We start from the raw sequence: 13,189 nt of genomic DNA on the forward strand, positions 1-13,189 counted from the left end.
GGAATATCAAGGCACAAAAAACTGCAGCCTTTATAAAGCGTTGGAAAAAAGGGACTTAGTCGTACTCTTTCCCTCTCTCCACGTGGGAGTCTGTGCTTGTTTCTCAATAAATTTCCACCTTTTACTATACCACCTTTCGTCCATGGACCGGACAAGAATCCAGGAACCATCTTGCCCAGAGGAACACCATGAGTTCCAGGTCAATTTTCCCATTTCACCATTAGGAGGGCACCACCCTCACCAGCCCACCTAAACCAAAGGCCCCACCTCCTAATGCCACCACACTGGGGTCAGGGCTTTAACGTAGAAAATGGGGGATGATGACACAAACACGCAGTCCATCACGTGCATGGGTTTACCTGAAGACTTCCTGAAAGCTGTCTCCATCTCCCCTCCCAGAACAACTGCTAAGCACATATTCATGGGACGGGGTAGGGGGTAATCTGCCAGGTACTGAAGACCCTTAAAAACTCTGACACTCACAAGGCTGGGGGTCACAGGTGAGGGGAGCCGGCTGTCGGGGCTGCGATGAGTGGAGGGCCAGATGGGGCTGTACAGTCTCAACTCTGGCCAGCTGTTGCCTCATGAGGGCATCAGCCTGGCTATTACCTCTCTGACTTTTAAACACTGGTAATTAATTTAAATTCTATTAAAATACAATGTGCACTAAACCTTTTCCGTTCGAAGTGTGGTCAGGGGCAGCCTCGGCACCACCCGGGAGCTTGTTAGACGTAGACACTCAGCCCTGGGCCAGAATCTGCATTTTAATAAGGTTTCCAGGTGACTCAGGTGCACATGAAATAAACAGATACATCAGGGAGCTGGAGGTGCTGGGGGCTGCCTGCTCAGGGCTCCGGTCAAGGAGCCCTGCCTATTAAGACCCAGGAGCACTCTCAAGTCCATGATTCAGAATTCAGCCACTGCCTTAGGGCTCCTTTAATTATGTAAATTTACTCAAGAGGTATAAAAACCCTCTGGATGGTAGGATGACAAAATAGAAAGCCTGTAAACATGATTTCATCCCCCGTCCATTCTAAGGAGTTTCCTGTGATAGGAAACTGAATTCTAGTTGGCAAATGCTGTGATGAGGTCTATAAAAAGGGTCCCGTGACATGGCCGTTGTCTCTTTAATCCACCCCAGTGCAAGGGGGCCGGCTGGCACCCCCCACTTGGTCACGGTGAGTTCCATTCGCTGGTGGCCGGCCCCAGGAGGCTGGAGGCTCTTTGGCGGAGGCCCTGGGGGACGGGCCTCATGGCAGCAGACACAGGCAGGCGGGGAAGGAGCAGTGTCTCGGGAACACTGTGTTGCTCAGGTTGCTCCTGCCATGGCAGACATCCAGGCGAGAGGGCCGAGGGCCAGGTGAGGGGCTGAGGCATACCTGCTATCAGAAGCTTGGCTTGGCCCTGGGGCTGAGGCCACCCAGAGTCAGTGGCCTTGGACTATCCCTTGCAGAAGCCAGACAGCGTCAAAATGAGCCTCCAAACAGGCCATGGTGGGCAGCTGGGTCGTTCAGTCCTTGAAGGGGTTGCAGGTCTCCCCCGGCTGTTCCTTCTCGGCAGCCGAGAGCTCCCCGTTCATCTCCTGCAGCGGGTGGTAGACATAGGACCCATCCAGGTGCCGGCTCCGCTCTGCCCTTGAACCGAGGAGCAAGGACACGTTCGCCACTATGCTGATCAGCAGAAGGAAAACCAGGGCCAGGGTGAGGGCCAGACAGGTGGTCCTGAGGACAGGAGAGAAATCTTGAGTGGGGCCTGTGGGGCCGACTCAGGGCTGTGGGAGTGTTGGAGGGATGTTCCTCCCTCCTACTTCGCTCTTCCACCCACAACAGGGGCATTGGGTCGGGCCTGCAGGGACCACACAGGGACTGTCAAGGAGCAAATGGGCCCGTGGGGCTGAGGCCCATCCAGACACATGTTCAGGGGGCAGTGCGGATAGATGCTATGCAGGATCTATCTGATATATCAAGAGAAACTATTAACAAAAGGGGTTCTACATGAATGTTACTGATTTTCAGATGTTAATCTTTTAAAAATGCTAAACTGTGAAGATCAACTCAAACGACTTAATCCAGCCTGGGAGGCATCAACCCGCATCCTGTGCTCCATGGGATGCCTCGGACCAGAGGCTGGACTCTGCTCCAGGTCCTCAGAGCAGACGGAGCAGGGAGAACCCCTTCCTCCATGGCAGGGAGGGCGGTCACAGGGCGCAGTATTTAACCATCTTTTTTTCTTCTTATGAATCTTCAGCTGCAGCTCTCAAGGGGAAAGTGATCACTGGTAGACTGCTGGGTGCAGGACCTGCAGCCATGCCCCTGAGCCCCCAGAGCTCCCCATGGTTGCCAATGGGTTCTAGGTGTGTGTGGGGGGGAAGGGGCCCTCAGGAGCCTGAGCTTTAGGCCAGGGGCTGGAGCTCCTGTCCCTGCTCTGGTGCGTTTTGAAAGCACATTTTCAGTTTTCTCCAGGCCTCACCACACCCGGACACGCTGGGTCAGGATCCCAGGAGGGACATGGCGTCCGCATTACCGATGAGCTCCCAGGGCTGCCTCTGGAACGATGCTGGGGAGCTCTTCCTTCGTACCCACACCTGGTTTCCCGGAGGGGGCTGAGTGGGGCGGGTCAGGCCGGAACCCAGGCTGGGGGCCATGGGAGGTGAGAACCACCGGATTGGCATCACCGGGAATGCAGATGCTCGGGCTCCTCCCCAGACCGATAAGGCAAAAACTCTGGGCGTGGATACACCCTCTTCCCTGAGGTCAGGCTTGAAAGCAAAGCCTCAACACAAGGCCTGAGCGCACACAGGTGCCCGAGGAATAATTCAAGTTCCGTGGGGCCTGATGCTTCTGGACCAGGAGCTGAGAACAAGCCGTCTCACAACCACGGACAGTAAGCCCACGCCTGGCCCCCTCTACTCCCACTGGGGTGCTGACCAGGGTCCTTCTCACCAGATCCCTTTGAGCATCCGCTGTGACTCTCCCTGTGCTCGCGTTGGAGGACTATCACTTGGGTGCCCAGCTGCCACCTGCTGGCCTTGCCCTGTCCCTCAGAGGCAGAGGGAGGGGTCTCCTCCCACCCCTGCCCCAGGTCCCAGCAAAGCACCTACCCAGTGAGGAGGGAGAATTCTCTTGTCTGCAGGCTGACCTGGGATGGCTGGAGACACTGCTTCACTGTAAGACACCAGGGTGAGGCTGAGGGTCCAGGAGGGTCTGGGTCCGCCCTTTCCTGCCCCTAGGGTGGGTGGGTGGGGTCAGGGGGGGCCGTACCTTGGGAGAGAATGCTGCTCAGGTTGGGAGCCTGGGTGAGGTTGCAGTTGCCGGTCTGGGGGTCGCAGGGACACTGGTGCTCACACTCACAAGGCCTCTGGCAGCCTGGCCCGTGCCAGCCGAGGGGACACTCTGCAGTGAGGCGGCAGGAAGATGGAAGTGGAGGTGCCAGCGGCAGGGCCTCTCCCTGAACCGACAGGATAGGCCCAAGGTGTGCACAGAGCCCGGCTAAAGGAGCGGTGTAGCCGCTACACACACATTCCCAGGGTGGTGCTCCCTCCTGGCTGACTCAGGGGCCCATCTAGCTTACCCTGAACACAGCTGTCTCCAGTGAAGCCAGGGGGACAGGTGCAGGTCCCCCGAACTGGGTCACAGGCAGCTCCATTCTGGCACTGACACTTCTTGGCACAATCCTCTCCGAAGGAGCCATTGCTGCAAGCTGGGATGGGGAAAGGGGAGTCTTTGCAAAAGCTGGCCCTGTCCCTCCCAGATGGGCCCACAGGTGGCAGATGGACCTCAGTCACCCGAGTGGCCTTTAGGCTCACATATTCTCCCTGAAACTGTGCCCTCACAGAGCTTTGAGTCTAGGAAGGCAGGTGGCCAGCAAGCTAGAAAGCAAACGTCAAAGTGCAAGTAAGGACAAACACCGCAGGGATGTGACCTCTTGGCAGCAGCAAACCACAGAGGGGGTGGTGGTGGGAGGTCCCTGGGGACACGACGTTAGGCTGAGACTTAGAGAGGAGCAGCGGGCACAGTGAGCAGGGAGGGGCCGGAGCACCCAGGGCCTGGCCGGTCACACTGAGCAGTTCGGGTTTTTCGCTAAGTGTGAAAGAAAACCACCGGAGGGGTTAAGCTGTAGATAGTTGTAGTGGGTTGAACAGTGTCCCCCCCAAAAGATATACTTTAATTCCTAGAACTTGTAAACGGAACTTATTTGGAAATAGGGTCTCTGCAGATACACTTAAGGATCTTGAGATCATTTTAGATTTAGGGTGACCCCTAAATCCAGTGACCAGGGGTCCTTGGTAAGATAACAGAGAGGGAGACTGAACACACAGGGAGGCCATGTGAAGATGGAGGCAGAGACTGGAGCGATGAGGCCACAAGCCAAGGAATGCTAGAAGCCACCAGGAGCTGCAAGAGGTCGGATCCTCCACTAGACCTTTCAGGGGAAGCATGCCTCTGAGGACACCTTGATTTTGGAGTTCTGGCCTCTGGAAGTGTGAGAATATATTTCTATTGTTTTAAGCTGCCCAGTTTGTAGCATTTGTTGCAGCAGCTCCTGCACAACAATGCAGTGATTTACACGTGAAGCGAGAGCAAGAGGCAAGCGACGTGCAGACCGACCGAGAGGTGAGGATGAAGGCAGTTGCCGCTCTCACCCTCTCCCCATGTGCCCGGGGGCTAGGGCGGGGCAGGCCTGTGGCTTTTACCTTCACTGCAGTTGGACCCTGTCCATCCAGCTTCGCAGCGGCAGCCAGCTGCCAAGACAAGACCGAGAAGGTCAGGTGAGGGCCCAGGCAGAACTGGGCAGGGAGACCTGGGAGCCCGGGTGAGAGCTGCCTCCCCAGAGCCTCCACTCACTCTCTGTGCAGAGCCCATGCTGGCTGCAGTTGGAGGGGCCACAGTCCAGCTCGTCGCAGGCGGCGCCCCGCCAGAAGTGCCCCGTGCACTGGCAGTGACCCTCCACACAGGTTCCGTGGCCACTGCAGTCAGGCGGCTGGCAGCGGGGCTTGTGCACGCACACCACAGTGGACACACTTCGGGGACAGCGCCACATGTTGTTATCCTGGCTGCAAGGGGACACAGTGTTTGAAGAGGCTGGGGTACTGACCATCCCCAGCCAACCCCTCCAACCCCCTACTGCAGCCTACGAGTGCTGCCTTTCTCCATTGTCCCATCTCCAAACTTACATAGGTTCCCAACCCCCACAGTCCCTCTCACCCCAGGGCCTTTGCACATGCTGTTCTCTTACCCAGAAGGCTCTTCCACCCTCCCACCCCCCCATCTACCCACCTCTTCTTCCTTTAGATCTTAGCTCATGCTTCATTATCCTCAGAGAGGTTTTTCCTGACTAATCAACCCCCTTTCACCAGCTTAGGTAGTATTGGTACACTATGTGTACTTCCTGTACGGAGTGAGGCAGGGATCTCAGCTCCTCCTGCTCACTGCTCCTCCCAGGGCCTGGCACATAGCCGGTGCTCAGTATTTGTTGAATAAGACAGGGACAGGCCTGGACTTAGACCTCAAGAAGGGGACTCTGGTGTGTTTACCAATGATCTGACGGGTAACTGGCCAAGGTCCCATTGAGCACGAAGGTAGCAGAGCCCCCTCCATCCAGGTTGATGGCATTGACCACGTCCTGTTTCAGCAGGAACTCCGCCATCTCCCACAGGTTAATACTGCAACACAAGAGCAGCACCGTTGACAGTGCCCACCACCATTTCGGTTCAATTCTTCTTACTTCCCGTGGTAGATGGTATCATGTCCATGGTGGCAGGCAAATTTCTAAATGGCCCCCCAAAGACGCCCATCCTAATCCCAGAAGCTGTGAATATAATGAGAGATCTCGCTCCCAAGATTGTTACACTACATGGCATAGCTGTCAACAAATGGGAACCCTGTCCTGGATTATCTGAGTGGGCCCAATGGAATCACAAGAGCCCTTAAAAGCAGACCCCTGGCTGGAGGCTCAGCTGGTTGGAGCATTGTCCCATATGCCAAAAGGCTGTGGGTTCGATTCTCAGTCAGGGCACATGCCTAGGTTGCAGGTTTGCTCTCTGGTTTGGGTGTGTACGGGAGGCAACAGATCAATGTTTCTCTCTTACATTGATGTTTCTCTTTCTCTCTCTCTCTCTCTCTCTCCCTCTTCCTGTCTCTCTAAAAATCAATTGGTGAGGATTAAAAAAAAATGCAGTGGTGGAAGAGGAAGTGAGAGATTGGAAATATAAGGGGATAAGAGGGATTTGACACATCTCTGCTGGCTTGAAGATGGGGAGGGTACACACGAGGCGAAATGTGGGCAGCTGTAGGAGCCGAGGCCCCAGGTGGCAGCCGACAAGGATGCACAGACTTCAGTCCTACAACTGCAAGGAACTGCATTCTGCCAACAACTTAAATCAGCTGGGAAGAGGGTTCTTCCCCAGAAGCTCCAGATAAGTGCCCTGCCTGGCCAACAGCTTGACTCTTGTCTGCGGGATGTCCTGAACACAGAGCCCAGTGAGCCCTCTGGACTCCTGACCTACAAAACTATGATGAACAAATGGGTGCTCATTTCTTACGTAGCAACAGCACAATAATACACTCTCTTTACAGAGCACGAAACTGTGGCCCAGAGGGGCTGAGTGACTTGCCTACGGCCACAGAGCTGGCAGGTAGCTGAGCTTGGGCTGGAATCGGGGTCTTCTCCCTGCTAACTTTGTGATCATTTCCTTTCACCCCAACTGAGACTCAGGAGGGGGGAGATGTAAACTGGGGAGCCTGAGAGGAAGTGTGTGGAGGATGATGAGCTCTTGGAAGTGGTACAGACCATGGGAAGGCAGGGGACAGATGGGTGTGAGCATCCCCAGGTGACAGCTGGTCAGAGGGCAGCCATTGGTGGGTGCAAGCTCCTCAAAGGGGACTTAACCCAAGACCCTGAGGCTCTGGTTCCTGGCACTCACCCCCGCTGCTCCGTCTGCCCGTCCACATGGAAGAGCACCAGCTGCCCCTTCCGGTCATGGCCCACAGCTGTCCTGGCCGATACCACATTCACAAATTTGCTGAAGGAACCTGAAAGAGAAGCAGCTGGGCTGATCACGGGCCCTTTGGGAGGCCTCTGGGCTCTGTCTGCCACTTCCTGCCAGTCCATGCCATCCAGTGTTTCCCTGCCTCCCCCTGCCCCATTGCAGTCAGTCTCACATAGGAGCCAAAGGACTTTTAAGTGTACATCGAGTCATGTCAGCCTCCAGCCGAAAAGCTCTTATGGCTTCCACTGTTCTTAGAGCAATATCCAAACACCTTCCCAAGGCCCAGCGTGACCATCCTGGCGGCTCTCCTACTGCATCTCCCGGGGCTTCCCTCTCATCACCCTGCAGCCACTTTCTGCTCCCTCTGCTGGACTGCGCTTCTGCTCAGCTCTTCCCACAGCTTGCTCCTCCTGATCTATGCCACCTCCGTGAGGCCATCCCTGACTGCTCGGTCTAAAATAGCTCATTTCCACATTAGAGCCATGGTGTCCCTTTCCTGGCCCAGCATTCCACACTCCAGTGGTTTTCAAACTTGAGTGTCCATCAGAATAACCCAGGGGCCTTGGTAAAACACAAGCTTGGGCCTCACCCCCAGGGATTCTGGTCCTGTAGGTTTGAAGGAGGCCTGAAGTTCTGCATTTAAAACAAGTTCCTGGGCCCAACCAGTGTGGCTCTGTGGTTGAGCATTAACCTATGAACCAGGAGGTCACAGTTCCATTCACCAGTCAGTGCACATGTTCGGGTTGCAGGCTCAATCCCCATAAGGGGGCGTGCAGGAGGCAGCCGATCAATGATTCTCTCTCATCATTGATGTTTCTATCTCTCTCTCCCTCTCCTTTCCTCTCTGAAATCAATAAAGATATATTAAAAATAAATAAATAACATAAGCTCCTGGGTGACACAGATGCTGCTGGTCCACAAACATTTTAGCAGCACTTCTCCATTTTTTGTCCATAGTTCCTTTCCTCCACCTATCCCCGTTCTTCCAACTTTATTTTTCTCTTAGCATTTACCAATTCTTTTTAGCAAATGATGTATCTATTTTCTCTCTCATATATTGAGCAGGCACCTTATCTGTCTTAATCCCTGACCCCCAGAACCTAGAGTAGTAGATTGAAAGACTTCCCCCACGACCCCTCTGGTCCTGGTTCTCAGGAACACTGTGGCCACCCCCACCCCACCTGTCTCCTGTGTCTCATCGCACTCAGTCGCCTGGCTCTCATTGATGTAGATGCTTCCATTTCGAATCAGCCACACGACCCCACTCAGCAGCTGCACAAATGGATTCTCAGTGTCCAGCACCTCCTCTTCAGACAGGTACCTGGACACAGGGAAGGTGTGCGGTTCACTTACCAGCAGGGGCAGCTGTGGATAGTGGGGCTCCTTTCCCACCCCACCCCCAACAGCCTGACTGCCTGATTTCTCCTCCAGCCTCAGGAACCTGCCTGGTCCTAATCCCAAAAGCAGCCTTATAAACGGTCTACACCAGTGGTTCTCAACCTTCCTAATACAGTTTAACCCTTTAATACGGTTCCTCATGTTGTGGTGACCCCCAACCACAAAATTATTTTCGTTGCTACTTCATAACTGTAATTTTGCTACTGTTATGAATCGTAATGTAAATATCTGATATGCAGGGTGTATTTTCATTGTTATAAATTGAACATAGTTAAAGCATAGTGATTAATCACAAAAACAATATGCAATTATGTATGTGTTTAGGCGACCCCTGTGAAAGGGTCATTCGACCCCCAAAGGGGTCGCGACCCACAGGTTGAGAACCACTGGTCTACACAGTCCGTCGTCCTGGCCAACCTACCACCCGATGCCTGTACAGCTCTTAACTGACCTCCTTGCTTCCACTATGGCCCTCTAGTCTCGTCTCAAAGTCAGTCCTGCCATCCTCTGATACTCTGCTCCTTCCTTCCGTCCCTCATACACACCAAGCCCCTCTGCCCCTCTGGCGCCTTAGCGTTTGCTGTTCCTTCTGACTGCAATGCTCTTCCTCCAGGTCTGACCCTGGCTGACGTGTGATTCATCTTCAGGCCTCCACTCAATGGTCACCTTCTCCAACAAGCCTTCCCTGATCTCCCTCCCTAAAATCAACACTCTATTTACAACCGGTTTACCAGGTTCACTGCTTCACTGCACATACACAATCTGAATTCATCTTAATGATCTCCCTGGCTTTTATTTTTCCTAGTAATGGGAGAGGTCCGTGAAGGCAAAGGCTGTGTGTACTCGTTCACTGCTCCATGTGTCCCCAGTACACAGCTCACTGCCTATACAAACAAGCGCTCCATGACAGTGGATGACAGCTAAGCCCTGCAAGGAGGGTATTCCTCACCCCCTTCTGCGGACGAGGAAACGGAGGCTCAGCTTGATTAGGTTGAGCTGAACATGGCAGTACCGACACAACCCCAACCTCAGGCCCACGACAGTCACGGGGTTTTCTGCCCCCTCACCCGGTGACCAGGGTCCCGTCGCGGCGGATCCCGAACTGCGCGTTCTGCAGGCCCCCGGAGCTGCTCACCCGCCGCCCGTCGCTCACCACGTTCCCCAGGCACTCGCCGGTGGCCATGCGGAAGAAGCCGCCGTTCTGGGCGACGCTGCAGCCGGCCGGCCGCGCCGTCTCTTCCACGGTGGCGCGGTGCCTCGACGCGCAGCCGCCGGGCCCGCCGGGCTCCAGCACCGAGAAGGTGAGCAGGGGCTGGGCGGCCCGCGTCAGGTGGCCGGGCACCGCGCGGCCCGCGAAATGCGAAACGAAGGTGCGCACCGCGGGGCGGCGGGCGCCGGGGGTCGCGGGGGAGGGCGGCCAGCTCTCGTGCTCGCGGCTGCCGACACGCACCCTCGCGCAGTCCCGGGCGGAGCGCGCGCGCGCGCGGGGGTAGGGCAGCAGCAAGTCGTCGTCCAGGGAGGGCCTGCGGGGTAGCGCGGGGGGGAGGGCGGTGTGAGCTTGCAGGGTTGTGGCCCGGGCGGGGGTCCCCCCGAACCCGGCTCACCGCGTCTCTCCCATGGTCTCCGGGAGCTGTACTCACCCCCAACCCAAGCCGCCGGACGCGTCCCAGAGGAAGTTGAGCAGCGTGAGGAAGAGGAGCCAGCGACCCATGGAGGCCGCCATGTTGGACGCGGGCCTCCGGTCACGTGGGCTCAACCCACGTGACTCTCGGGCTCTGGAGGCTGCTGTCAGCACGGACCGAATCGGTACCTTCCCTCCTAGGGGTGAGGCGGGGTCTCGTCTAGTAATTTACTGAGCTTCGCAGGGGACGTGGCGTTGGGGTGGTGGCCGGAACTTTTAATGTTGATGTAATTTCAACCCTACAGAGATTGCAAGATCAATAGAAAGAACTTTGTTATAACTTTTACTTATCTTTATCAGTTGTTCGTGTTTGACCCTTTTGCTTCAGTATTTGTACTTTATTCATATGCATTTTTTTTCTCCTGGACCATTTGCAGCCAAGTTGCAGACATCACGGTCCTTCCCCTCAGTAATTCACTATGTACCTTCTACCAACAAGGACATTTTTTAAAATTTAGTTTACTTTCCATCACCATTTATGCCCTCTGTGTCTTCCTTCTTACATCACCACAGGCCAATAAAATCAGGACATTTCATATTGGTAGAGTTCTATGAACTAATCCACAGTTCACATTCGAATGTTGCCAGCTGTCCCTATAATGTCCCATTAAAAAAGACCCAAGAGGCCCCAAATGGAGTCACTTGTGCTAAGTCCCACATCACCACATTGCAATTTCAGCCCCCCTCAGGAAGGTAATCTTACACTGTCAGCCTGATTTTCCTGGTCAGCACTACAGAGACAATGTGTGTAGACAAAAAGTGGTTCTGATCACAAATTCTTAACTGGGCAGGTCGTGGTGGGTAGTCATGCCCCAGGCATATAACGCCCTAGTAAAAGGCTTATCTTTGCCATAAGCAAACCATGCCCTCTGTTTCTGTGCATGGTTAACACACCTTTGAAATTCCTTTTTTCAGCCCCCTCCTTCAAGAGAGCACAAATCTTAACTATCCTGTAATTCGATTGATCCGTGCCTTGCTTTCTCCCACCTTCATTTAATCTTCCCTATGATCCCTCCTTAATCTCAAAAGCATGAAAGAAACTGCACACTGTTATTCTCTGGAGCATTTTCCTCAGTCTTTTGAGATCTTGCTTACAGGCATATTCTCTGGCTCAAATACATTGTTATAAAAATTCTCTACAGCTTTGGACATTCTTATACTGACATCTGCCTGATAGATCCCTTTTGTCTCTTGAAGGAGGTGATCTTGCCTGAAATAATCCACACGTTTCCCTCTTCTGTCCATAAAAGGCTTTCATTTTGTACATCTCCTTGGATCTTCTTTCTAATTGCTAGATAGGGTGCTGCCTGATTTTGGAATCATTTAATAAAACCAATTAGATCCTCAAATTTACATAGCTTAATATTTTAACAGTCCTTTGTAGCTATTTTCCCCACATCTGGGATCCAATCTAGGAGTTGCATTTAATTTTCATGTGTCTTTGGTCTTCCGGAATTGGAAACAGCTCCTCAGCCTTTGTCTTTAATGATGTTTTTGTTAAAAAAAAAAATTTTATACTGATTTTTAGAGAGAGAGAGGAAGAGAGAGGGATAGAGAGATAGAAACATCAATGAGAGTGAATCATCGATCGGCTGCCTCCTGCATGCCCCCTACTGGGGATGGAGCCTGCAACCTGAGCATGTGTCCTCACCGGGAATTGTACTGGAGACCTCTTGGTTCATGGGTCCGTGTTCAACCACTGAGCAACACTGGCAGGGCTATGAAATTTTTTGATTGATTTTAGAGAGAGAGAAAAGGAAAGAGAGACTGAGAGAAACATCAATTCGTTGTTCCACTTATGCATTCATTGGTTGCTTCTTGTGTATGCCCTGACGAAGAATTGAACCCTCAACCTTGGCGTATTGGGATGATGCTCTAACCAACTGAGTTTGACATTTTGGAAGAGGACAGGCAGGTCAGCTGCATAATTTTCAGGGATCCTTGTTAAAATATTAAGAATTTCAACATGTTGAGAGCAGAGTATGAAAGCTAGCATGGAACCCCTCTGTGCACAGGCCCTGTGAACCTACACAAGTTGGAAGCCCACGGAACTGGCCTGTTATTTTGTAGCATGTACTTCAGGATTCTTTTCTTTTTTAATACATTTTACTGATTTTTTTACAGGAGGAAGGGAGAAGGATAGAGAGCTAGAAACATCGATGAGAGGGAAACATCGATCAGGTCCTCCTGCACACCCCCTAGATGTGCCCACAACCAAGGTACATGCCCTTGACCGGAATCGAACCTGGGACCCTTCAGCCTGCAGGCGGACGCTCTATCCACTGAGCCAAACCAGTTAGGGCTTCAGGATTCTTTTGAGAGGATACTTCTTTTCAGGCTTCTGGTCCAAGGCAGTGTCCAGGGTTAGATGGCCCCTGTTGGTGCCAGTGTACCTAGGAGCCAGCAGAAGTCTGTTGGCCATGGGCACTCGGGGCCAGGTCCGACTCTTTCTGTCCACAGTCAGTACAATTAGTGCTTGAACTCAGGCTGCTGTTTAAGCCACTACTCCTAAGAGCCACTCAGGGTCAGTGTACCGGGTTGGATAGTGTCCCCTCCAAATTCACACCCTTCCCCAAACCATAGAATGTGACCATTTTTGGAAGCAGGATCCTTGCAGATGTATACGTTAAGATAAGGTGATATTGGAGTAGGGTGGGCCCTAAAAACAGACTGACCTGTGTCTTTGTAAGAAAAGACACACACCTAGCGATACACAGAGGGAAGACGGCCATGTGAAGACAGGCAGAGGCTGGAGTGAGGCAGCTCCAAACCGAGGAACGCCAAGGCTTGCTGGCAACCTCAGGAAACTAGGAGAGAGGGACAGGACGGATTCTCCCGCAAGGCTTCAGAGGGCTGCTGACACCTGAACTAACAGTCAGTGACCTCAAATGGGCCCCAAGAGCGTCTCTGAGGCCTGAGGCGGAACCAAAGTTCACCTCAGTTAACCACATTCAAAGTGACTGCTCCTTTCGGGGATTAAATTACCCCCCTGACGCACATATATTGATGTGGAAGGATTAGGTCTTTCTGTTCTTTATGTCCAGGCTGCCAAGAATCATCAGCAAACAAGCCAAGGCCTGCCGCCAGCTTCCGTGCCTCTGAAGTCCTCTTTCCCTATGTCA

The 13,189-nt window shown here is 53.3% G+C and overlaps 1 protein-coding gene across 10 annotated transcripts; it reads right to left on the reverse strand.

Moving 5' to 3' along the window:
* Positions 1-744: 744 nt before the first annotated feature.
* On the reverse strand, positions 745-10,161 carry NAGPA (N-acetylglucosamine-1-phosphodiester alpha-N-acetylglucosaminidase). 10 transcript variants are annotated; one of them, XM_059693069.1, is made up of 11 exons: positions 10,027-10,161; positions 9,454-9,909; positions 8,170-8,309; positions 6,923-7,031; positions 5,534-5,662; positions 4,845-5,053; positions 4,694-4,741; positions 3,571-3,699; positions 3,261-3,392; positions 3,101-3,164; positions 745-1,582 (listed from the first exon to the last, which is right to left on the reverse strand). In XM_059693069.1, the coding sequence occupies exons 1-11, from the start codon at positions 10,107-10,109 to the stop codon at positions 1,576-1,578; spliced, it is 1,506 nt and encodes a 501-aa protein (XP_059549052.1). In that variant the 5' UTR covers positions 10,110-10,161; the 3' UTR covers positions 745-1,575. The 10 variants fall into 10 exon arrangements, 8 of the variants coding, with proteins under 8 accessions (XP_059549052.1, XP_059549049.1, XP_059549046.1 ...); XM_059693066.1 differs by having other exon boundaries at positions 745-1,670; XM_059693063.1 differs by having other exon boundaries at positions 745-1,721.
* Between the last annotated feature and the right edge of the window lie 3,028 nt (positions 10,162-13,189).

Source organism: Myotis daubentonii, chromosome 4 (genome assembly GCF_963259705.1).
Source record: "Myotis daubentonii chromosome 4, mMyoDau2.1, whole genome shotgun sequence".
Lineage (NCBI taxonomy): Eukaryota > Metazoa > Chordata > Mammalia > Chiroptera > Vespertilionidae > Myotis > Myotis daubentonii.

Excerpts from the sequence above, each read along its gene's own strand:
- NAGPA (XM_059693062.1), bottom strand. The coding sequence starts at position 10,109 with ATGGCGGCCTCCATGGGTCGCTGGCTCCTCTTCCTCACGCTGCTCAAC. Across the intron at positions 3,700-4,693 it reads AGGGTCCAACTGCAGTGAAG|CTTGCAGCAATGGCTCCTTC; the intron begins GTAAAAGCCACA and ends TCCCCATCCCAG. Across the intron at positions 3,186-3,260 it reads GAGCAGCATTCTCTCCCAAG|CCTCACCCTGGTGTCTTACA; the intron begins GTACGGCCCCCC and ends CTGGACCCTCAG.